Source organism: Bos taurus, chromosome 11 (assembly GCF_002263795.3).
Source record: "Bos taurus isolate L1 Dominette 01449 registration number 42190680 breed Hereford chromosome 11, ARS-UCD2.0, whole genome shotgun sequence".
In the NCBI taxonomy this organism is placed as follows: domain Eukaryota; kingdom Metazoa; phylum Chordata; class Mammalia; order Artiodactyla; family Bovidae; genus Bos; species Bos taurus.
The window spans coordinates 94,268,415-94,295,205 of NC_037338.1; the positions used below are offsets into that span (position 1 = coordinate 94,268,415).

Sequence of the window (26,791 nt, forward strand, 5' to 3'; positions counted from 1 at the left end):
GTCGAGGCAGTGGCCAGAGCTCAGCACTCCCTGTGCCAGCTGTGGGTCAGAGGCTCAGGCAGCATAAACTTGCATCATTAGCAAAGAAGCAGAGTTTCAAGGACTGTAAACAGGAGTAGGGCTGAGGCCTGGCCCTCTGGCAATGGAGGGAAATCCTTCTCCTCAGGTGCTGAGCTGGAGGGTCAACGTGGCTCTGCACTTGACCCTTTCATCAGAGCCAGAGTAAATCCTGCACAGAAAAGTCCAGCCCAGTGCTGTTGAAGACAGAAGCTTTTATTTTTATTCATCCAAATGAGGAAAATGCAACATGTCAGGGCATTATAGACAAGCTGCAGCAGCCAGACAAGAGGGTCAGTCAGTCTGTTAGAGTCCAACACAGTCAGTGTGGAGGAGCCGCAGTGTGGACGCTGCCTATGGGAGTCGGGGTGCAGAGAGTCCCTGTGATGAAGGCCAGGCATCTCTGGGCGAGGCACTGGAGACAGTCCACACGTGCAGGCTGCTGCCTCAGCCTTACAGCTCAGAGTCCTGCGTGTACTCGCCGCCCCAGAGCGGGGACAATCCACGGTGCTCGTATTCGCCAATGTTTTTTTAATATAATACACAACATAGTTATTGCCAAGGACTTTGCACTGCAGTTATACTATGTACACTTTTGTATTCAGAAAAAAACACAGTAAATAGATAACACACGTATTTTATATAGATTTCTTAAAAGCTATCTTCATCACCAGACCAGAGTGAGAGCAAGTTAGCCAGAAGTTCGACGTCCTACGTGTAACTGTGCAGTAAACCAGAAATGTCTTCTACCCACAGCTACATTTGGCGCCGCCTGAACCCCTGTCCTGGCTGAGGGAGGGCTAAGACTGAGCAGGACCCCTTCCTCCTCTGTAAGGGACAGATGCCCCTTCAACAGCTCAGGGCTTCAGGTCTAGACTGGCTGCCTCCTTCCCAGTGAATTCTGCTCGGGATGGATGAGCAGCAAGTCTCAGCGGCCACCATCCGGGAACCCTACTACATGGCAGGCAGACCAGGGTGCCGGGACTGTGGGGCCAAGAGGCCCGGCCCACCTGCCTCCCTCCTGCACGTGGCCTGGCCCCACCTAGAGCTCCTTTAGGAGACCTGCCTTTTCCTCAACATGTGGCCGGGCCCCAGCCACTTAGACAAAGATTCAGCACAGCTGGGCCACCCGGTCCCCAGTCAGCTGAGCTCACAGGTACCGAGGGGACAACAGGCTCCACCACTGCTGAGCGCTGTAGTTAATGACGTCTGCCTGAGGCAGGTGGCTCACGACTCATTCAGACATCACGAGAGACAAAGGCGCCCCCTGACCAAGCATTCCCTTTGCGGCCTCAAGACCCTGGAAAGGAAGTCTGTCTGGAGGTTGACACCAGGTCATGAGACATCGGAACCACCCTTGATCCCTGGGACATGTGGAAAGGCCCCTGCCTCCTGAGAAGCCACCACAGTAAGGAACAAGGGGACCAGTGGTACTCCATGTCCGCATAGAGAACCCCACCGCACCACATAGGGCCGGCCTGGCAGGTGAAAGAAGAGGTATTTCAGGAACCTGACTGAACTCCCAACTGTCCCTCACGCAGGGGCCATCATCACTACCTGGGCATCAGGGCCGCAGCTGAGGGAGCCGGTGAGGTGAAGAGTCAAGGAGGCTCAAAGGTGCAATGCAAACAAGGAAAGGAGTGTAAGCTTAACCACAACTTAAGCCCGAGGGTGTTAGTGAGGAGAGGTGCTCATGCCATCCTGAAGGGAGCAGAGAAGAGGCTGGATACTGGGAATTAGGTTCAGCGTCCTTGATAATAAAGTACAAGTGGAGAAGACAGTCTTCTAGCTGTCTATGACTCATTTCCCTAAACAAAAATTTTAAAAAGTCTTCCCAGAACAAATATTTAGGTTAGATTCAAAAAAGAACTTTAGACCATCATCTGTTTCCCTAAGCAGGAAAATGAGACAGATGGTATCAAGGTCAGGACCATGGGCTAGGACAGGGCGACTCCACAAGGGTCTGGGTGCCCCGACACGAGTAAGCCTCCCTGTGAGGCCAGAGCTGCCGTGCAAGGATACGCCTGGTGCCAGAGCCAGCTGCACCTCTGGAAGATACGAGCCACATGCGTTGGAGTTACCTACTGGCATCCCAAGAGACCCACCAGGAGCCAGATGAGCCCAGCAACAACAGCGTGTGTGCCCTGCAGCCATGACTTCACAGCGACTATTTCCACCACCCTCACCTGATGCCACAAGCTCACTCAAGCGGGCAGTTCCTTAAAGTCCCCCACCAGTATGAGGCCTTTCCCACATCTGCCCAGCAGCTCAGGCAGCACCAAACCCCTCACCTGCTGGCTCCACCCCCAGAGGACCCACAGGCCACGTGAGGCTGGCCACACCCCCTCTCAGCTGGGGGCCTTGTCTCCTGAGCTGCAGGGGAGCCTCACCTACTCCCACAGGCGTCCACGCAGGCACTCATGCGATTCTGAAGCCAGCACCCTCCTGACTTCCATCCACATCACAGGAGAATGCTGGCAGCTCATAGCTCTGAACGTCACCTCGGTGCTCAGTCAACAGCTGTGCCCTTCGTTTGCCTAGAAACATCTCTGAGGGAAAATACCGTGGCCAGTAGAAAGCACTTGGTTTTTTTCATTGCCCCAACTTCACAGAGCACCTTGGGGCAGGCACCGTGTCCGATTTGCAGTCGTCCCTGGCGTCTGGGATGCACCTGAGCAGTGACTGCTCCAGCCTGTGCATCCCGCCTCAGCAGTTCACAGGCTTCATCTCCCTCCCACTCCTGCATAAGGCTTTCTTGCCAGGTGACTCCATTATGAAGCGAGGGAAGCCCGTCCCTAGCATTTTTCACCCTCATACACCAAGGCCCTCAGCCAGCATTAGACTAGAGACAAGGTTTCACTGATGTTGCCCTTGTAAGGGACTTCTGAATAGCAAGAGAGAAGCAGCACAAAGGTGGCAGACGTGGCCATGTCAAAAACTGGGCCCCTCATGCCACCGGCAGTCAGAAAAGCTGTCTGACTCGCAGGCCTCCCCTTCCCACTCGAGTTCCAACACGGTAAGCAAACTGGGTGAAAGTCCAGACTGTAACAAGCCTGATCTTCCCCAAGCAGAAGATCTTTCTAAAACATGTCTGTCATCATGGCACCGTCCTGAGCACAGCCTCCACACGGCTCCCTAGCACCCTTAGCTCACACGTTCCTCTCCGGAGCTGGTCACCGTGGCTTTCCCTCGTTTCAGCACCCGCTCCCCAAACAGGACCCACCTGAGCTCAAAACCTGACGTCCTTCTGGGCAAGAGCTACACACCTAACACATGCAGGAAGCCTTGTGGGAAGGTGGATGGGTCCAGGCAGCAGATGTGAGGAAACTTCCAGTCATGATTATGCCAGAGGGACTGGAAAGCAGGAACTGGAGAAGTGTGGCCCACAACTGTCTGTACACTGCTCAGCTGCTACAACGGCAGCACGGAGTGGCCATGACCACCGAACAGGCTATACAGCCTGAAAGACTTACCGACACCAAGCCTAAGGCAGCGTCCACGTTGTGACAACGTGGAAAGGCCCACTGGGCTGAACAGAGAGACTCCCGAACATCCCAAAGGCTTGATGGGCTGTGTCTCAGTGAACATTGACCTTTAGGGCTCTGACAAGTGCTCAAACCACCACTGCCTCTTGCTCCCCAGCAGAGCTACAGAACTGCAGACGTGCAGAAGCACCACCCTCTCCCCACCAACTCCTCCGAGCTCCCTGCCCACCTAGGCAGAATGAGCCAGAGTTGGCAGAACAAAACAGGCCCAAAGCAGATTTACTAGTAATCTTTAAATCCCACCTTTTCCTCTTTAAAGTACTTGTAGAACAACTGCATACCTCCCCTGGCTAAAGGCCTTTCTCTACAGATGCTGAATCCAAGGGACTCCACCCCTTGCCAGGTGAAGAGGCCTAAACATTACTTTAAAAAGCAGAAGCCCCTGTACCAATCAATGACCATCCAGTACCTGCCACTCCCTTGACGGGCAAACTCAGCAGAGCCGGCTACAAACCTCTCCATCCATCACCAAAAAGCTTCCCAGAGAGCACAGGAGGGGCATGGGGCGCCACGCCCACCAGACTCCCACTTCCTGGCCCAATGGAGGCAGTCTCTGCCACCCCCCATTCCTATGTTAGTCTCAGGCATCACCATCGTCCGTCACCTACTGCAGAGGGGCCCCTCGTGCCCTTGCTGGGTGTGGGTTCCTGTGGTTCCCTGGCCCCACAGCCTCCAGCCCAACCCAGGCAAGGAGCCTGGACGTGAAGAAATGCCCTCCCTGCCTCTCAGCCCGCTGGCTGCCTCCCTCAGCCAGCCGCCATCCTTCACCAGAGCACCTGCATCAGCCTCTCCATTCAGTCCGTCCTCATCCAGCTGTCCAAACTGACCTCCAGAGTCCTCTCACCATCCTGGAGGATGGTTATCACTGAGGGCAGAGCACCTTTCACAGAGTGGCCCCAGACTGCACACCCATGTGCCACTTCACCTTCCTCGCCATCCCAGTTCCATTAACAAGCACCTCCATGCTGTCCCTTCTGCACACACCACACGGCCCTCGAGACCTGGCTGCCCCACTGGGCCCGTGGATGCCCGTCTCTGCAGGAAGCCTCGGCTACCTCCCTAGAGCCCCTCAGTTCTCAGTCTGCGCAGGCCTGGCTCTGCTCTGGGATGGAATGGGAGTCCCTCTCGCAAGCATCCCCCTGCCTCCTGGGCTCCTTGGTCGGGTTTCACCTTCTACTCGGCTAAGCCGAAAATCCTGACATTTTCTTCAGCGGCTCCTTCTGCCCCAGCACAGCGTGATTAGGAGGAGGAAGTGACAGTGGATGTTTCCATATATCCATGTGCCCAGGACGGGAGACATGGTCCTGGGAGTGGCAGCAGTCTCATCAGCCTTCTGTGCTGACTACACTGAGGACCGGGCTCCACGTGGCCAGGAGACCAGGACTGTGTGGGCAAGAGGCCAGCTGTGCAGGCTGTCAGTTTGCAAAGAACACGGATGTGATCGGTGACACTCCCAAGACCACTTCTCCCCTCTTGGGCACATGCATTTATTGGAAACACTCACTGCCACCTTAACTGCCCAAATGGCTGCACCAGAACCACCTATCCCCTTCTGGAGCCACATACGACAAGTAAACAGAAGCCATCAGAATACCTGGCAGAGAGGTCCACAGTGTCTCCACATCTGCCCTTCACCAGCCTCATCTCTCTCTCTCGAGGTTCCTTCCGCTTTTCTGAGCTCCTCAGGGACCACCTTCCAGTTGATGTGGGAGAAGGGACTCCCCTCGAGGGTGATGGCACAGCCACCATACTTTCCATAAAGCTGCCTCCACAGATGTCAGAGAGCTGAGCAATTTCTGAGATCAGCTACAGGCTAGAAGGGCCCAGTGAGACCCTGGCCCCAGAACTCTGGAAAGGTGACTGAGGACGACCCCTTTAGTTAGAGCAGCAGAGAAGGCCTAGCCAGAAACAGGACTGCAGACAACCAGAACGTGGATGAAGCTCAACAAAGAAAAAGCACCTGTCAACAGCATATCCCTTCCCCTCATCCAGTGCCTGGGGGGCCTCTCCAGTGGCAGTTACTGGTTTGCACGTATCCCAGGGTTCTGTTATGGTACAAAAGTGGGTCTGTGGAAACAGCGGTGCAGCTGACAAAACGAGGACAACGCGCAGGTCGCGGGGCCCAAGGATGGGTGTCAGCCACCCTGCCCAGGAGCCAGCTGGCATGTCTGAGCAGCCAGAGAAGAAAGAATCTGAAGTCTGCTTTCCTTCTTCTCCCCTGGTGGGGAGGAGGCAGGAGTCAGGGAGAGCAAGCTACACAGGATATATTCCAGAAGTCTGGAAGAAAGATAAGTAGGATGAATGCATCACAAAGAGGAGAGGAAACTGTTGCCAAATGGTTTTGGAAAACAGGACAGGCAGCAGACTGGACTGCCGACACCAGCCCTAGTGTGAGCACAGTGCTATCGGAATGGGTGGCCCGGGACACTTACCAGCTATGTGATTTTGGGCAGGTCGTTTTGTGTAAGCCTCTATTTCCTCATCTGTCAAAGGAGAGAACTTCTAGATCCCACAGTTGTGGTGGTGTTCAGATCTCCTCCCTAAGAAAGGCTTCTGTGAACTCTAAAAACAGAAGAAACGGCCTTGCCTCCGTGTGGTGGAAACTCACTTATTAGGAGCCGCAATGCTTTGCCACAAATAAGCTGGGTGGTTTTCAGAGTCTCTTGGCTTCAGTTTTCTTGTCTGTGGAGAGGGAACCACATCCCTGCGCTGCTGCTGCTCCGAGCGGGACCATCAGGGCAGGGCATGGTGGCAGCCAGGAGAGGACTCTGCTGCTGCCACACACACGGGGGCCAGTCTCTCCACAGGCCACGGCTCGGGGGCTCCTGCAGTCTGGGCTGAAGAGAAGGTTCTTCTCCCTGATCCCCTCCAGGATTATGGCTCATGGCTCAGAAAAATGGCCAGCTGTCAAGGACAGCAGTGACTTGGGGTCAGGGAAGACTCTCTCCCTGAAGAGGATTCTGTATCCATCCCCATACCCCCCGGACCCTGAGCAGAGATCCAGCCGGCACTAACCTGCTGAGGAGCTAGTGAGGGGCCCATGGCCTTCCCTGAAGCCAAGTCCAGGGGCCACTCCTGGTGGGCAGAACAGGCCACTGCAACCTGTCCCCACCCCCACCTCTGCCCAGCACTTGCCCAGGGCCACCGCTGCCCCAATGAGCCACACCTCGCCAGCTCTCCTTCAGAGTCTGGCTCCGACATCCCCACCTCCAGTCTCAGGCCAGACAGCTTGTACTCAGAAAGCATTAGCTGAATGAAAACATACACCTCAATTTCTCACTAATATTCAAACAGAAAAACAAGCCTCAAATACAAAAGCTTCCTCTGTTTATACAGCCACACCTCAGCCTTCCAATCTATCTTTCCAGTCACTCTAAAAGAAAATAGCCCTATTTTCAGCCAGGATACTGGTCTAAAATGACCTCAAGTTAAAGCCTAGCCTCCAGCACAGATCCAAGGATTGGCCTGAGCCTGTGAGCTCCAAAGACCCCATGACAGTGAGGCCCTGGCTTGTGTTCAGGCCCTTCACAGGCGCTACGTGGCCCTGCCTCGCTGCCCACACACCACCTTCCTGTCACCCAGCATGCTTTCTCACTTTCTTTTAATCCACAGCTTGGTGCTGCAGAAAAAGGCATGGCACTTAAAGCCTCTGGGTTTCAGTCCCGACTCTAGCCCTTCACTCTGAGCATCAGTTTTTTTCATCTGTAAAATATACCACCTTGAAGAGGGTTGAGAAGAAAAATGTCCAAGTGCCTGGCACACACAAGATACCAATTTTAGCGTCTTTCCTCCTGCTCTTTCTTCCATCCACTGCTGCCCAGAGGCCCCCCAGATGAACTGACTTGAGGGCTACCAGTAACTACTTGGGACATTCAGCTAACATGTGAATGCAGAGACTGTTCTTCCATATGGCACAAAAGGATCAAGGGAGGAGAAAATGAAGCAAAGCCTAGAGAAACCAGGCGCCTAGGCAGCGCTAAGAGAACACCCTCCCGGCAGTGGCTCATTCCCTCACCTCCTTGGGGCCATGAGCAGTGAAAAGATGACTCGAGACCACATCTCCAGTTAGGAGACGCTGATCTGACTCTCAAGCAGCCCGGGCAGATGGTGGCAATCCCCATGCTACCCACCAGCAGAGACAGCAGAGTTCTGCCAAGAAAGACCCTCCTTAGAAGGGCCTTAGAAGTAATTAAGGTGTTACCTACTGATTGGTCAAGACAAGACAAAACAAACAAAACCCCGAGGGCTTCCCACAGAGTTTATTAATGAGGCAAGGATCCCACTCAACAGCCACAGCAGTGGAGTGGGGTCACTTCTGCCAAGGCATCACTTACACAAATATTTCTTGAATTTAAGAAAAACCTCCTGACTGCAAATCTATCTTACTTGCCTTTAGAAGTAACAGTTCTGTCTACACAGTTTTTTTAACCTCAGAACATCACCAAACTCAGTCTGCATTCCCCACTCAGCTCACCTCCACAGGCAGAGAGGTGCGGCCACAACCTCCAGAGGCTCCTGAGGTTCAGTGCGGACACATGTGAACCAGAGACACGAAGATGCTCACCCTTTATTCAGTCCAGCCATCTATATCTATATCTATATCTATATATATCTGCTGCTGCTGCTGCTAAGTCGCTTCAGTCGTGTCCGACTCTGTGCGACCCCATAGATGGCAGCCCACCAGGCTGCCCCATCCCTGGGATTCTCCAGGCAAGAGTACTGGAGTGGGGTGCCATTTCCTTCTCCAGTGCATGAAAGTGAAAACTGAAAGTGAAGTTGCTCAGTCGTGTCCGACTCTTAACGACCCAATGGACTGAAGCCCACCAGGCTCCTCCGCCCATGGGATTTTCCAGGCAAGAGTACTGGAGTGGGGTGCCATTGCCTTCTCCGATATATATATCTATATATATCTATATATAGATATGTATTTTTTTTTTTTTTTTTTTTTTTGCTGAAAAGCAACTTCCCAGCTGTGTCCAGATAGATAAATGGGTAGAGAGACAGATGTGTAACAGGTAGAAGGGAGGCCTTATGTGGTGATAAGCACAGGGTTTTTTAATCCCCAAAGTGTTGCAGGAAACTGTAGAGAGAGAAGCGCAGAATGCTGTTTAGAGAAGCATCTGCATCGACAGCCTTCTAAGCCTGTCTCCCAGTCTCCTTTTTCTTTTCTGTGCTTTATGATAACTTAGTTTCTACCTGCCAAATAAATGGTGAGCTCTGAATGTCAGATTCTGGGGCTAACTGTAGTCACACAGTTTTTTTCTTACTAATGCAAAGACAGGGAACTTGGAATCAGCTGGCTGACATTGTAAGCTCAGCCCCTTTGAAGTTCCAAGCTCACCTAAATCCCAAAGCAAGTATTACAAACTCCTGGCAGCAGACTGTCCAGTGACTGACTACCACGCAAAAACACAAGCATCTTTATCCAGCGTGGACCTGCAGCCACCTCCCAAACCACATCTCACCAAGTGTTCGCTCTGTGTCTATCTGACCCTAAGATGCTAGGAGTCCTTTCCCAAAGCCAGGGAGCACCCCAAACCTGCGTACACGAAGCAACCCACACAGTTCCATCCAAGCGGACCACGCACCTGCTTCTCCACTCCCTGTCAGCACAGCCTGGCCAACCACGGTAAAAGCAGTCAACATTTACTGAGCACTTCCTATGTACCAGGTACCATTCAAAGCACTCTGTGTATTAACTCATTTAATTCCAAGACCCTACAGGAATTTGCTGGAGGGAGAGGAATATACTCTGGCCCAGAGTCCCACATGGTTTCTATTCTCTATTTCTAGCTGTGCTGTAAAGCTTACATAACCTAATTTGCATTACAGTGCTATTTTTAAAAATCTCCAAAGATCACTGCTTCAAGCATCAATGGAAGCTGTTAGCTCTTACCTAAAATGATAATGTGGAAAAGGATATCTATTCTTACAACTAAGTCAACTTCAATCCTTGACTAAAACAGACTTTCTGGAAGATGCTATTAGGAAAGGAAGGAACTTACATAAGAAGTACTAGCTCTGTAAATAGCTGCTAGAGAGGAACACATCAAAAGTGAACTCGCTGCAGCGGTAGGTAGTTTCTTGGCTCTGCAGGTGGTTACTCACCACCCATCTCCCTTCTTGGCCTCCTAGTAACACTGAGAAGTCTCTGGTCACTGAATGGCATGGCCTCAGATGGTTACAGAGAAAAGTCTGAATACAACAGAAGCTTTCTTGTTCTGGGCAACCTCAGAGGGACCACCCCCACCCCAGCACCATCACCAGGCAGGCAGGGCATACGCTGAACAGGAGTCATTTCAGGAGGCCGTTCACAGAGCAGGCGGCTGGTTCTCAGATGAGGACTCTAGGTTGCTAGAAATCTAACTTTTGGGGAAAGGGGAGCAAATCTCCTTAGTTCACTCCTCTCTCTCACTACTAAAGATTTACCTCCCACTGCAGTTATTAATGAAACCCAAGACAGGGAAATAATAATGAATGACTGATAATAAGAGTAAAATTCCCCTCACTTGTCACTGAAAAATGATTAGTGCTTAAATTAACCACTATTCTTTGCTACACTATAAAAACTGCTTTAAAAGGACTGGGCTATTTGTTATTCATTTCCTCATTTATGTGGATAGAGGTGCATGAACATAAACCAGAGTACGTTTCAGGCGCTCAAAACTGTCAGGGAAATATTTTAAATGAATCAGTTTCCAAATGATGTCCATTTCAATGATATCAGAGGGCCCATATTATTAAATAATTTATAAATGAACTATTAACTAAGTTAATTTTCTCCTGACACTGCTAATGTGTTGTCTCCCAACCTAGGAGATTTACAGTAGGCCCAACTCCATCAAAAAGACACCCTCTGACCTAAAAGGTCCCCAGTGGGTGGAGCCTGTGTCACCAGAATCCAGAGAAGAACCTGGTACGTAGGGGCTCTCGGTTGCTTGTTCAGGACTGGAATGTTCTTGGTACTAGTCACCTAGGCCTCATACAAACTTTTACAGATGCCAAAGCCACATTCAACATACATACAGATTCTGTATGGGAAAAAAATTGTCCCAGCAACCTTCAAAGTTAGTAGGAAAAAGAAAACTGCTACTTAGAGACAAATATAAAACATAAGCTTCATTTTAATCTATATATATATATATATGTATATATCAAATACAACCTTAGCACAGAACATCTAATACAAATGAAATGCATTTATGGAATACACTAAATGAAGCAAATCCTTTTCAAAATATTTGGCCTAACCATATTTTTTAAATTAACCCCATGATGGTGAATAGGTAGGAAATAAATCATCTATCTAACCTGGAAAAGATGGAATTCCTTACATCTATTTGGTCTCTGCACACCAGGTATTCACCACTCTGAGTCTTAACATACTTGGTTCTGGAAATAGTTTAACTCAGTCAATTATATATTTTTCCATAGTTACCTTAATATTTTGGTTTTTTCATTTTCTATTGCTTTTTTTTTATGGCTTCTTGCTGCTGTTGTATTAGGGCATACAACACAGATCAGAGATATTCCTTTCTCAGAGAACTCTCTGAGAAATTGGCACTTTGAGCCTCAGCTTCTGTTGCAGCTACACATAAATGGGTCCTGCCGGCACTGCTCCCAATCTCGCTGCTTACGAAATTCTAGCACTTTGGCTGAAAGAGTGCCCTGACGTTAAAATCTTAGGTGAACACATCCCACCACCAAATTCTTTTGTTTAAACAGGTAAGTGTGTGTAATTCGCATATATGTTATATCATAATTTCTATACACATACACACACTTAGTGAAATGTCTCTTGAATACAAATTACAAGGGTATTATTAAAAAACAAAATGCTGAAAATAACTATTTTACATTTAGATCATAAAAAATTTTAAAGTAATGTGATGACAGAAGACCCAAGAGATCAAATACATCATATATGATTGTCATATATGCATGTTGTGTTCATTGATTTTTAATTTTCTCTTTAATCAGAAAATAAAAGAGCTTACCTTTGTATACTGAGACCACAGCTTACAGTCACTATATCTCAGCCTATTTTATACAAGTGATATGGCTACGAAGGTCCGAGGAGAACGAGAATAAAGTGAGATAAACGTGCTGAAAACTGCTTAAAAGTATTAACCTGAAATACACAGAGGGTCCAACACCAGTTTTAAAAATACATTAACGAGGTATTCCCAGCTCTTCAATTAATAACGGTGACTGACTGATTCATGATTTTCAAACATTTCACCAAAATTGTAAAAAAGAAGAAAAGGCTAATACCAGCAAAATCTATCAGTGGTTTGTTCCCCAGGTTAACAATTTGAGAGCCTACAAACGACTCAAGGAGTCCGCGCATTCCCGCACCGTGCGCTGCGTCTAGTCAGCGTGAGGTATGTCGGGAATCTATTGGACCGATTACCTTGCACAAGATACGGGGCGCACCCGCAGCCTCAAGAAACATGGCTGCAGGCTACCTCCCTGGCTGGGTGCCAGCCCCCATGCAGAGAAATATGGCTTCAAGGAGGACCCCTACCTCTGAGGAATTATAATAGCACTAACTGACGCAGTCAGGAATGCAACTATTCACTTTATGTGCTAAAAAAGTTTAAAAATTGTCAGAAGATAGCACAGCTCATACACTAATTCTAAGTTCTACACTGGTCTGTAGACTCCCTGACCAAAGACTAGGCTAGGAGGGGTTAAGTATATCCAGGTATTGCTAGGTTTCCAAAGGAAAAGTTTTCAAACAGACACCGTGGCTTTGAATAAAGTATTGCTCTTCTTTAAAATGCTCAGTCACTGCTTTCCAAAAGGAGGTGTCAAGAGTGCTGTGTCTGAAAGCTGGAAAGCCTCAGGGGGTCACATTTCTCTTAAGATCAAGACATAGAAATTGCCATTTCAAGCCAGACAACCTGATGGTTCTAGAAGTCAGAGAAGAAATCTTGAGGGCCCAAGTGAATAATAAATGGTGCGACGCTCAGAGGCTGGCAATAGGGGCTGTCAATGAAAAAACCACCTACAGTGGAGAAAAGAGCAGAGAAGCAAAACTTGGTGTTAATGTCACAGAATTTGGTGAAGCCAAAAGCTTCATTTGTATTTCTCTGCTCTTTCAGCTGTAAGTGGAATTTTCATTACAAAATGAAGGGGTGGGACGGGCAAAGGGGGGTGGGGGTGGGGGAGGACACTTAATCCATTACAAAATTTAAACAGTTGAACTTGCATGGTTACCACTTCTAACAAAGGACTGACAGCTCGATTATTTTAAGTAAAGCAGAGAAATGTCAAAGTTTGCAGCAACTGGGCAGGTTTACAAAACATGGTTAGTAACTTCCAACAAACAACAAATTAAAAATAAAAAAAAAAAAAGACTTGGTAGAAACCATTTGAAATGACTGCCATCATGGTGGAAAAGAGCACAGCTCCCTTTGCACCGTTACAGAGGGGTTACAAGTCAGCTACTTTGAAAGAATTTTCTAAAGAGAAATCTCCAGAGAGATTCCAACTTGGAATGCAAATTTGACAATCAATTTCAAATAACAATACAGCTGCAGCTGCCAATTAATAGTATTCCATAAACAAAGAGGGCTGTTGTAAATAATTAAGAAAAACTGGACACTACCAGCCATGCTTTTTCTTCTCAGTGATGGCTCTGTTTCATCCATGGGTCAGCAAAACAAATCAATGAAACATGAAAACTCCCAGCTGAGATGGGCCCTCTTGTGTAGGTCTAGCCACTAATGCACAGGATGAGAATGGTAAGTTCACAGCTACTTCCAGCAAGTGATGAGGTTTTATTAAAGTATCACCCACCACTGATACAGACAAAAGGTCAAGGAGCTGAAGGAACAGACAAGCTGTGGTGTAAAAATCAGATATGTGATTAAGTAACACTAACATTTATTTTCAACTGCCTGTTTCATGCTTGTTTAGTGGTCCCAGAGAAATTGGGTACATAAATTTGCCATATTTTGAAGCCCACTCTCAGCGATGAGCACTATTCAGCTCCAAAAGACAGAAATGAAGAAAGAGGAGGAAAGCTAATTCAAACTAAAAATGGACAATTTTAAGACACAGCAACTTGTAGATATCAACACGGAACCACAATGTTGCCTTCATGGGGGTGAGTACCTTAATGAAACCATTACCTTCTAGTAACATCATAGGCTTCCAAAGGAGGTGAGAATGCAAGTGGAAGACTTAGGTCTGCACCCTTATAGAACAGCACAGTGTTACCGACTGATCATTTTTCACCAGCTTAATCAGGTGTCTTAAAAACTAAATGCTGACCCATGGCTGAAACGTGTCACTTTTCACAGCAGCACTCAACAAGAACTGGGACAATCGAAGAGCAAGTTTTTATGGGGACCCTGTTGCTGCTTTAGATTCTGATGTAATTGAAGAGGATAAGAGACCCTTCAATGAATTCCAGAAAAATTGCTAATCTTCTATCTACATGAAAAAAGCCAGGGAGTGAACACAGTATCTTACAGAGTGAAGAAGGCCACAAGAACGAGAGGGTCATTGATGGATTAATTTATTATTTTTTAAAACTTGGAAATTCGGAAACTAAAATAATCACATTCCTCCTTCCCCATCTCTGGGTAGTGCCATCATTTTAATAAGCCATTGTCAGATAACAGAATAAACCTTTATCGGGGGATGCCCTTGTACAGCAGGAGTACAAAGGGCTTACAAAGTAAATAGACGGGCTCAAACTAACAATCGTCTTTGCTTTGTTTTATCAGTTTACTTACAAATGAATGGGTTTCTAGGGCTAAGTTATTAGTTTTCAATTCTTTATAATTTGATACCAAAACATATCAAAAATAATAAGCTAAAACAATATTCAAACCCATATTTTATTGGCTTTAATTACACACTTCAATATTTACAAAGTTAAAGTTTAAATGAAAAGTCTCTATTGTATTAAAAAAAATAACTACAGCCCGAATTAAAGTGCCCTGGGGCAAATACAGATCAATCAGCTAAGCATCAGTGACTGCGTCAGGAACCAGGCAGTACTCTTGTGTTACAACAAAGCAGTTTATTTGTGATCAGTGTTTGAGACTCTATACATCCTTCACAAATTTAATTTTACATAATCTGATATTCCTCTTAAAACTTAAACTTTGAACTGCTAGACTTATTTCCCTAGAACAGAAGGGCTGGTATAAGTTATTTTCCGGAAATGAGGTACCGTTTCACAGAACTAGTTTCTTTTTTGTTTGTTTTCAAGTTTTAGAGAACTAAATTTGCATTTGTTAAAATCAAAAAGTAGGAAAAGATGTTCTTTACAAATAATTTTGATCAAGTATGTGTTCAAAGAAAGCAGGATAAAAAGGCTTTTTCGCTAACATTCTGTATGTACTGGGTTGTTGTTGGAATAGGAATTAGCTTCTGTCATTTGCTAAAAGAATGAGTAGTGGGGAACAGGATATGTTGGGAATTTCATAACGGGTAACAGAACCATTCTCTTGGGTAAACCTACAGAGAAAAGAAACGGAGAGGACTCCAAATAAGTTTAATAATCCAATAAAAATTTCAGGTTAAAAAAAAGAATCTTACAGAGATTATCATTAACCTTTTCCAGATTAGTCAGTCAACATGTACCATTATGAAAGAGGCCCACAAACTTTGAAATTACTCTTAATAGTGTGATAATATTTGCCACTCAAAATTAAGATGGCTACATCACAGGAAGAATGATATCCAAAAAGGGATTTCATTTGAGTGAGCTGCCATCAATTACAAAGCTCAAAAGCAATGCCATTGATATTCTAAAGTGACTCTCAGTTCGGCACATCACATATTACAGGAGAAACAGGGATTGTCAAGATTCAAACACAGCTTTCTGTGCAGGCCTCAGCTCCCCAGAAAGACAGTTCCAACTGGAGTTGTGACCAGGTATTTATCTTAATGGCTAATGCCAATATTGGCATGGCAAATCTGGAAAGATTAATTACTTTCTTAATTTTGTAATTAACGAGTTCTTGTGGCCTCACAAACTTCTGCATACTCGAGCATGATTTGAAATCTGCTCCTTGTTTCTGCTCTAACGTTTAACCTATGGAGAAATCACAAAGCAGCAACAGCAGGTATCTGAGAGCACCAGATGATCAGAGGGAAACCACCCCACATGCAACAGCTTTACGAAGGCCAGAGACATGTTTACCTTACAGCCAAAATAAAGCATCGTTTTAGTAGGTTGGCATCACAGTAACATTTAAAAACCATATCTTTTATGTGAAAAATGGGGGCATTAAATTTCACCAGCTTTGGAAGTCAGTTATATGACACATGGAAGAGAGGAGCCTTCTGAAGAGCGGGCTCGGAGGCCGCAGGGTGGAAGTTTAATGTTAGAGGAAAGGGAAGAACAAGAGAGAAATTAAAAAGACTGAGGAAAAACATGAATGTACCTTAGAGCCTAGATAGGTAAGTGTTTTAAAGAAAAAAAGCTCTTGCAAACCTAAAGAACATGGGTCTTACTATGTCTAAAAGAAAGGCACCAACTTAAGGACCTGCCCTAGAAGGCAGATGCTTTGGCTTTCACACAAGACATATCACAATGAGTCCAGTGAGTCAAAATGTATTTGGATAAACTGACCAGACCTAATTCACAGGAAGGAGAGGTGGTCGAGATATGCAGAAGTTGGCTGAATGGTAAAAGCAAATGGCCAAATCAAAAGAAGCTAGAGAGTTTGAATTTAAAATAAATTCTAAAAGACAGCATATTCCTAAATGAGCCCCCAGTTCCTAACCCCCTCCTCGTATCTAAGAATAAACAGAATACGGGGAGCCCCTGGCCACAGCTGAGTATGCCAATGGAGACATGCAGGTAAGGCTGAAACTCCAGACTCTGTTCTCAACCTTAGAGAAAACCTACCCCAAATGTCAGTCTTCCAGCTTCCCTACATCTTTCCAGGTTGTAAAAGATCTATCTTAATGGGGCAAGTGCTCAAATTGTTCACTTTCTACTTATTTCTATAGTTATGAAATCAAATGAAGCTTCAATTTAGCAGTGTCTTAAAGACCCATAATTTCCATCCAAACAAAAATGGGAAAGCTGATGCATGAAGAGAAAAAGCACAAGGAAGGCCTGAGGCTCGTGTGAAGGACCACCACCACAAGTAGCAGCACAGGCAAGGTCCTTCTCTTCCGTGTGCACGCACGCCCAGCCTAGGGTCGCACTGGGGCACACGCACTCGTGTTGCTCCACACGCACGCTCTCACACACTCACATGAGCACACACACACTGGCGCTCTTTTTGCTCTAAGTGACAAACATTCTGCAGATGGCTGATTCTATACCATGTAGCACCCAAGACAGGAAAGATGTCTAAGAGAGCATATCACTGACTCCAAACCTACTGCCTCCATTGCCACATAAACCTCATTCAAAAGTTATCCAAAGGGCCACTGAGGTTCATTTCTGCATTTGCCTTTATTTTTATTTTTGAAGGGAGAAGAGAGATTCCTATGATTTTCTCACATGTACTACACAGACTTTCTGCAGTAAGAACTTGGGTAACACTGCTGTGGATAACCCTGCATCACTCTCTGGGACCTGTTCCCTTCACCTCCACAGCAAAATTCACAACAAAGCATAACACTACCAATGTGAAGTGAGTATTTCCTATCCCTAACTCAAATCACCTGCAGTTCATACAGTTTCTAACCAGAAACTTAAATGTGCCTCTGTTACTGGCAGGCAGCCAAGCTAGGAACTGGGTATGGCCCTTCAGTAGCCTTTGAATGGAGTGTAAGTTGGCTGTAAGAAGAACTACTTAGAATATTTAATTTCAATATGGTCAGAAACAGGCAATTAGAACAAGCAGTCCTTCAATCAGGCAAAGCAGAGAGAAGAGCAACTCCAACCAAACCAAGAACCACAAGGTTGTGGCATTTTCAAAGGGAATTTAAGTTGGGTCACTAGAATGAGTAGGTCTGAGATCCTCCAATTCATTTAAAGAAACCCTAGATACAAACTGTGCTTTGGATTGCTGTGCAGAGAGGCTAAAAGGAGAAATCAGTAAGACAGTGTACATACCATAGGCAGGGGCAGCTGTGCTGTAACCATAGGGTGTTCCATAGCCTGGTGCAAAGAAGGAGAGAGCAGATCAGTCAGGACAAAGGGCAGTCAGCGCTGGCCCGATTCACAAGGAACGCCGCCCGACACCTTGGGCCCTGCCTGAGGCCTTCTTCCAGGTGTGGCTGAACAAGAACCCTTCCCAGGATGGCCCTAGTCCACCAATCCCTCCATGCCTACGCAGATTGGAAGCTTTTTATTATGGCCTACCAGACACTGGGTACACTTACTTCTCACTACACTTACCACATTACACTAATTATCAACTCTACCTGCATTCCCCACTAGAATGGCAGAGACTCAAGTCTTATACATCTTTGTATCACCGGAACCTAGCAGAATGGCATGTAGTAACCACTCACTAAACATAATTTGTTCAACAAAACAATACTCAGAACCACTCAAATTACCAATTTCTCAAAGTTGGATAATAGAAATTTCCAAGTCTTTTTTCAGACAGCAGTAACAAGAGCAGACTAAAGCCTCAAATGCCAGTAAAGAGGCACACACATCAGGCTGCAGGCTTGAGGCCGAGCTCCATGCCTTGCTTATATCCTAATTCTGGGCCCCAGCACGGGGTCTCTCAATAAATGTTGCTAAAATTGACATTAGCATCTGGTGCCTATGAAAAGGCTCATACTGTCAACATAAACTAGTACAAAGAACACGTTTTGAACCAGTTAGTTCTACCACTAGTTTCTTCTATGTCCTCAGATATCTAACTTTGAGCTGCCACTTTCATCTATAAGATGGGAAACCCTCCAAGCTACTTTATAGTTGTATAGGGGTTAGAAACAGTATGTTAACAGAAACAATCTTTAACCTTTCAGTAAAATGACTTTAAAACATATAAATATTAAAACACTTGGGTAAATCTCTAGGAAAAACAGAATAAAGGCACAAAATCTACATGGGCCCTTCACCTTGTACCAAAAACAAATCCAGCCTTTTAACCTCACAGCCCCTTTTCCTACAATCATTTCTGCTGCTAAAATGATTTTTTTCCCTTCTTCTTTAGCTGATCAACTCCAACTCATCCTTTGGGAATCACCTCCTCTGTGAAGTCCCCTAGGCTTGCGGTTCACTCGGTCCACCCCATATCATCGCTTATATTGTATTTCATGGTGCTTTCTAAAGTGTCTGTTCCCATCCCAAGTGACCCCTAGCATTCCCTGGGGCAGATGCTAAATCTTAAGTCATCTTTGAATGCTCAGTTCCAAATCTCTCATTTGAGACAAAATATTCAAGCATACGTTGAAAAAAAAAGTAAACTGCTTTTGGGGACTAATTGAAACATTTTCATAAGAGATAAAATTTTTCACTTTTTAGTCTACACTTAAGTCATAAACCTAGGGGCTGTACAACTGAGTCTTTAGTGCTCACTACATCACATATTTCAAGAGGACAAAAGACAGCTGAAATAAGCAGTAGGAAATGAACAGTAGGAAAAGTATCAGAAGCCAAAAAAGAAGTTAATGCTTAAAAAAGAATGCTGTATACCAGATTTATTCCAGGAAAAGGCAGTTGGTTGGCAAAGGTTATATAGTTTCAAAGGCTTGACTAAAATCTCCTTAAAGAGAGAAACTATAACTGCTGAGCTGGCCAGCAGTTGTGCTCCAGTACAGGCCACGAGCTTCTAATCCTGACTTCCCGTCCCACTAAGCAAGGTGACTTTGAATTGCACGCACTATTTAATATTTACCCTCTCAGAGCCTCAGTCTTCTGCAGAAACCGACCGCAGAGGAATGCATTTAAAAACATATGTAAAAATACTACAGTCCCTGCTGCAAGGAATACGCTCTGCAAAAGGCATATAACCTATTCATAATCTAATCTGACCTCTTCTGAATGTTCTCTAGGCTATAAAAGAACTTCCTTTTGAAAGCCTTCAGGAGACAGGCCTTTGCAGAGCTCAGGGCAATGATGTAAGAGAGAAGCTACTCGGATTCCCTCACAATCACTGCTACTAGCAGATGGTGGCTGGCCACCTGAGTGAGGAGAACATTCCATGACCCAGCAGCTGGACACACCCGGACAAGCACATCACCAAAGGCAAGACAGTTCACCTCAAGCTGCCTACTACTGTTTAATGAAAGCCGCTTCCTTTAACAAGACGTTAAACAAGGCAAAAAAAAAATTTAAATTTCCATAAAATAGTGAGATGTACAGAAAAAGGTCTTAATTTTGGACACACAAACTGTATCAAACTGTAACCACCCTCCTTCCTCCCCTGGTCCCACTGCCACGGGTCTTTCAGCGTCTGTCTCTTTCAATGGCACCACCTCCAACCCACCTCCTGCAGCTGAAGATCCTGCAGGGACACTTGAAATCTCACTCTGTTTCATTCTCCACAATAAACCAATCAATTGCCTCTTAAGTTGTTCCATCTGCTCACTTCCTGCCACCCTTCTACTTCCCTACACTCACAGGAGGTGCCTCCACTGCCTCCTATCTGGGCTCTGAGTTTACAAAAACCTTCTACTGTGTCTTGGCATGCCAACTTCTGCCCCTACAAGTCATCTTCATACAACAGAGAGTGATTTTTACAAATAAAGTCTGATCTCATCCCTTCTCTTAGAACCCTTCACGACTTCCCACCGCACTTAGGTTCTAAGACCAAAACCCAAACCAAGACCTCCAGGACTGGGACTAAACATCCAGCTTCAGCTCAAATCCACCCTACCCACTCCCTGGGCTCTCCACACTACAGACTGGTCTCATCCCAGTTCTTCAAATGAGTTAAGTTCCCTCCCACCAGCACCACAGGGTGCTGACATGCTGGTCCCTCTGCAGGCAGTGCTCTTCCATCTGAATCTACTCTAACTCCTACTCATTCTTCAAAGCTCAGTTCAAGTGTCACGTCTTCAGGAAAACCTTTGAGTCCCCAACAGACTAGACCAGGTTTCCCTGTCACGTTCCCTCACAGCACTGTGCCTTTCTCCTTTATCACAGCAGCTTGGTCAGTCGTGAGCATTCCATTAGTATATCTCATCTTTATGCCAAACACTCCAGGAGAACAAAATGCCATCCTGCTCTGCGTCAGAGCAGGCACACAATATTTGAATGAGAGAGGACATTCTTTATATGACACATTTTTGAGCTAAGCCCCTAGAGGATCAACTTCTAGAAGCTTAACTCCAAAGCCACATTATCCACAAAACTTCCCAAAAAGCCTATCCTAATTCTTTCTTGGGGCAGGGGGGAAATAACCCACAATCTAAGTGAACTTTTTATGAGTGTCACACAGTTACACAAAAAATAATGACAAGACCCAATCTTTACGACAATTTATCTGATCAACAACTACAAGAGGTTTACTTGTCAAGTTCAAAGTTCCATGCTTGCACGATTACAGGAATTTAACTTAACTTCAACAAGACAGCCGTATAGCTACTGCTAAAATGATATAAAGATTGGAACAGAAGACAGAAAGAAGGCTTCTTTCCCCATCTTCCTCAAGCCATGTTGTGAAATGGAAATAATACAAACTTTGGAACTAGAAACTCTTACATTCAGATCTCTGCTCTGCTGTTCACAAGATGTCTCACACTGAGCTCACTGCCTCACCTCCCTAAACTTTAGTTTTTCCTCATCTGGAAAAAAACAGAAATAATTTCTACTTGAGGAAACACTGTAAAGACTAAAATCAAGTAACTGAAATCATTTATATGTAAGTATCTACTGAATACTGAGCACTGAATAAGAAAGCTCCCCCTTTCTTTTTTATGTAATTCTACAGCCCTTGATGATTCACCAGACACTGAGTTAAAGAAATGCTAACACCGTCAGGCTTCACCCCAACTGAGCAGCCTCTTACCAATCGTTTTTCTCACCTGTGATACCCAACCTGTCATCTGTGTCCCTAATGAATACACCCTGCTCAGTATCCAAACTCCCCAGTGTGTGGAATATCTCTGAGCTTTCTCATTGTCAAAATATGACCCCTCCACCAAGTGCAATATTCTTCATCTGTCACCTCCCTCCAAAAGGCCTCTAGTCATTCAGCAAATTCCAGGAGAAAACCTAATAACATTCTATAGACTCTCTTCTTTTAAATTTCAGTGCACATGCATCCTATACCTGTATTATGTTTCCAGAAACCCTGTGTAACCCTGGAAAATAAAGGAGAAGCTATTCTTGGAAACTGTGGCCCAGAAAAAGGAGGCAGACATCTCTCAGGTTGTACTATACCTGGAGCTATGTAGCCGGGAGCAGCTGTGGCCCCAACAAAAGCCCCCCTTGTTAGAGTTCCTCTTCCTCTGCCCCGAACAGCTTGGACTGCTGCGGACACAGCTGTATTCACAACACCCTTTGCCTGTTAAAAATAACACATTTCATTACTGAGAGAAATAAGATCATCTCATCAACTCTGTAATGTATATAACCTCTACAAGAAACTTAAGCCTGTACATGACACAAGTCATCTATGCCTTTGATGACTTCAGTTTATCATCTGTAAAATAAAAATGACATATTAGAGTTAGTCCAGAAAATATGCTGACATATAGTAGTATGCTGGGCTTCCCTGGTGACTCAAATAGTAAAGAATCTGCCTGCAGGAAACTGAGGTTTGATCCCTGGATCAGGAAGCTCCCCTGGAGAAGGAAATGGCAATCCACTCGAGTATTCTTGCCTGAAGAATCCCATGGACAGAGGCTCACGGAGGGCTGTAGTCCATGGGGCTGCAGAGTTGGACACGACTGAGCGACTAACACACACACAGAAGTATGCAGATAAAGTGTTCTTATCACTTGAAGGTTATCCAGAAACAGTTCATTTTCTACACACACATTTCAGCAGTCAGATTACATCCAAAGTTATTTTAGGCCTAATTAAAAGTAATTACAGACACCTGATATCTAGGTTCAAAATCCACTAAATTCTCTTCCAACAAACCAAAAAATACAGCAAACCTCCTACAATTAGCTATGAACCTGAGTCAGGTTTAAACAGAAAGAGGTGGGGAAGATTAAGACAGGAAGACCAAAGATGTGAATGCCAGTCCCTGCTCTAAGTAGCTGAGACCTCAGGAAGAAGATTCCTCTAGCAGCAGGGATGGGGGCTGCGGGGTGGGTGTGGGTGTGGGTGTGGGTGTGGGTGTGTGTGTGGCAGCAGGGGTGGGGGCTGCGGGGTGGGAGTGTGTGAGTGTGAGTGTGTGTGTGTGTGTGGCAGCAGAGGTGGGGGCTGCGGGGTGGGAGTGTGTGAGTGTGTGTGTGAGTGTGAGTGTGTGTGTGTGTGTGTGTGTGTGGCAGCAGGGATGGGGGCTGCGGGGTGGGAGTGTGTGAGTGTGTGTGTGTGTGTGTGTGTGGCAGCAAGGGTGGGGGCTGCGTGGTGGGAGTGTGTGTGTGTGTGTGTATCATCTCTAAAATCCCTTCTTGCTCTAAAATGCCACAGGACTCTGGTAAAGTCGCAGAATCTCTATGGCAGTCTCCCCTCTAATTGTAAAATGGGGATTATGACATCTACTTTGTTTTCCTTACTGCAGAGTAGAAAGAGCAACTGAGAAAACAGACATAAAACTGAAAAGTAGACAAGGAGTAACAGTATACAGGAATGCAAAAACATTTCTTTCGGAAATTGAAATTTTAAGAAATAAGAAAACATCTAGATTTAAATTAAATATTGTTTAGTTTTTAATATAATAATGCAACAAAAACTCAAGCTCGGGAAATTAAGAAACTAGTAACATTCCCTGCTATAACCAAGCTTCAGGGAAGGAGGTTCAGAGCCTCAAAAGCGTTGCAGAGCAAGTCAGCAGCACTACACACAGTTTAAACAGTCAGTGCATACACACGTTTATCTCTCACTGAAAAATCCCCACCTTTTTTCCTCCTAGGATAGCCTCTATCGCTAGTATGACTGAATAGAAGACAGCTTCAAGGTCAAACGTATCATGAACAGAGAACAGCCATCTTCCCTTCTGGCTGAAAAAAAAAATCCAACCCACAAATCCAAAATAGACTGCTTCTTGGCTGTCAAGCACATTGAACACATGAGTTTTATATCTTCTAGTATGGAAAATTTCTAAAAATGAGTGAACTTCATGCAGACTTTTTTTTTAAACACAGCTTAGTCAAATGCAGTCAGGAATTAGCAATCTGGCGGCAGCACAGTGACTCCACACAAGTCAAACTCCTGTCTCCTAGACCCAAACCTAATAAGTTATCTGCACACAGGCTTTATAAACACTAAAATTAAGTGACCATATACAAGATGTATGCACAAGAAAAACACACCAAAACAAACAAGGTCACAATTATCTTTCTACTAATTTAGAACATCTTATAAAAGATTTTCAAAAAAGAAAATCCATTTATCCTTTCTCTACACGTGTACCAATACAACTTAAATGCTTTATTTGTATTTCAATTCAGTAATAATTTTCTGTTTATATTTTGAATTCTAGAATATAAGCAGTGTTTATTATAATAAATACAAAAAATGTAAATGAACACAAAACATATTTCTAAGATGGATATCATATACAACAGGAGCATGCCCACAGTCTTTGGAACAAGAAAAATCAGGTTTCGAAGGGAACCTTTACTGTCAGCTGCGTTACTACAAGCAGTGTCAATGCGTTCAAAGTGTTCTATTGTGATCTATTCTACCCTGTTAACAATGGACTTTGCATATGCATACTTAACACAGAATCTTAAATAATCTATGCTTCCTTCTATTGGTCTAAAGATTTTCACTTGACTTTTCCCTATCATGTAATATATTCAGATATTATTATACCAGTATTCTCCACCAGAGAGAGAATGTGTCTTATAGTTAGTTACATGTCTCTTTTCCCCTCACAATCATGCACATAGTGTATGTCTAGAAAATATTTTTGAATATGTAAATGAATGCATGGGAGAATCTGTTATTCAAAAGCGTGCAATTAGGAAGCCATCTTTTCTTACTGCAATCCTTGCTACAATCCTGGGCTTTCTGTAGCTCTGACATTTCCAGTGTCAGTAACGAACAAAAGCAACACAGGGTCAATTTCCACTGTGCTGCCCTCAAAGAAACCCCAAAATAAACAATGTAAAAGGACAAAACTGGAAAGGAAATAAAACAACTGCGGGCTGGGATGAGAATAAGCCCAACACTCTTGGCAGCTTCCCTAAACAAACGCAGGATCTCATTAGAGTCCCAGCCCTTCAACACTGCTTCAAGAGGACTTGAGGCCCCAAATATTTAAAGCCAATGGTCTCTTTTTAACATAGGATCTGCCTGAAAGACCACAAAACAGGGGACCAGTAATCGTTATTTCTATTATGCATGATCAACCCAACAGAAAAAGTTGCCAAGTCCAAGCAAGAAAAATAAATAACTTCAGAAAAATCTCAAGTGGCACAAAGACATGAAAGGAGATTTCACTCTGGTGGTATCTTTCCAAGGTTTAATGCTTAACTCATACCTGAGGGATAATCTTCTTTTTCTTATTATTTGCTGCATTGGGTCCAGAAAACAGCTTCTCCAGGGCAGCTAAAGCTGCACTTGCCTTTGCCACTTTCTTATTTGGACCTGCACCTCTGAATTTTTGTCCATCCACTTCTACCTAAAATCAAGAACAACACTCTGCAGTTATCCCATGTAATTCCTCTGTGTAGTTTTAATTTAAATGTATCATAACACAGAAAACAAAAACACCAAAAGTCAAATAGTACCATAAGAACTGACTGAGTCTAACTCTTTTTTTAAAAGTAAGCTCAGAACAACCTATGTCTTTGAGGGGAAAAATAAGGTTGGCTTGTATCTAGGTACATACCTCCATCACAAAGCGTTTGTCATGGCTTCCACCAGTCTCCGAGATGAGTTCGTACTTGAGACCTCTTCTTTTTTCATTGAGCTCCATTACAGGATTTTTGCCACTTGCTGTGAGGATAGGGCCCTGAGTTCTTACCTAAAAGGAGGTTCAATCAAGGAAGATTTTAAAATATTAGATTTCTTATTAATACAAGTATACTATATCTCTACTGAAAAAGAGGCTCAAAAATTATACTTGAAAGCATTTGGGAGCTAGGATGCATTATTACTTCTACGTATGAATGACAAAACATCTCTAAAGGGACAGAAATCCTACATACAGTGAACACTGCAGGAAGTCATCTCGCCAGCCTGTCATGGAAGCAAAGAGGTCTCCACAAAGCAGGATGCTAGAGCAGTGGAGCCTGGCCATTACCTGACACTCCAGGCTCTGATCTAGTGTGTTCAAGATCTAAGAACAAAACTATAAATGACTGACAGTGTAGGTAGAAGAGTAAAGATTCACATTCAATGTTTTTTACCTTTAGGATAAAGTTTAAACAGCTCTCAATTTGGGAGATGGAAAGAAAATGTGCCTACACACCTCTCAGTCTCTAAAGAGATTTGAGGGAACCAACAGTAAAAACAGCAGGCTATAGACTATGAATTCTGAAGTTTAAAAATAATAAAAGCAGTCATTCCCTGCCCTCAAGGATCTAGAGTACAGTGGGAGGGACTGATCTAATCACTACGAAATAATGAACACTATAGAGCAGGTGCATGCTATGGAAACACAGTACAAGTAATCATTTTCTAGGGCAAACAGGGTAGTTTTCCTAGAAGTGCCATACAAAACTGATCTTAATAGGTAAGTAGTACCAGGCCATGATAAGGAGGAAACATAGAAGAAGGGCATTCTGGACAGAAGAAACAGCCATGCAAAAGCCCGAGAGAAGGAAAGAATATTTGTTTGGGAAACGTAAATAAATTCTATTTGGCTATATTAAGGGAGTGAGGAGACAAAAGCAGAACTAGATTAGAAACACCCTTGATGAAGCCAAGCCATTAAGGACTTCAAATGTCATGCAAATGAGCTTCGACCTTATTATGGACAACAGGGAGCCACTGGAGGATTTAAATCTGAAAAGCAGAGCCATTACTTTGCTGACAAAGGTCCATATAGTCAAAGCTATGAGTTGGTTCATTTTCGTATGCCCTTACTATCAACCACAGTACCAAATACAGAACAGATGATAAATAAGTCTGCATTTACTAGTAAATCTCTTTATCTTAAACTAATCCTCTTGGTGTATCAGTGAGATGTCTTTTTCTTATTTTATATTTGCCCTTCTTTAATATAGGGGACAAT

The 26,791-nt window shown here is 44.8% G+C and overlaps 1 protein-coding gene across 9 annotated transcripts in view; it reads right to left on the minus strand.

Moving 5' to 3' along the window:
* STRBP (spermatid perinuclear RNA binding protein) overlaps window positions 1-26,791 on the minus strand; it is a 198,700-nt gene that overhangs the window by 20,104 nt on the left and 151,805 nt on the right. For 5 of the 9 annotated variants that reach the window (XM_059891235.1, XM_059891236.1, XM_024998627.2 and 2 more), the window contains exons 14-17: window positions 25,445-25,579; window positions 25,094-25,234; window positions 21,874-21,997; window positions 17,644-17,688 (exon numbers count right to left, since the gene is read on the minus strand). In XM_059891235.1, coding sequence (XP_059747218.1) covers window positions 17,644-17,688; window positions 21,874-21,997; window positions 25,094-25,234; window positions 25,445-25,579 — 445 coding nt within the window. 9 annotated transcript variants of the gene reach the window in all.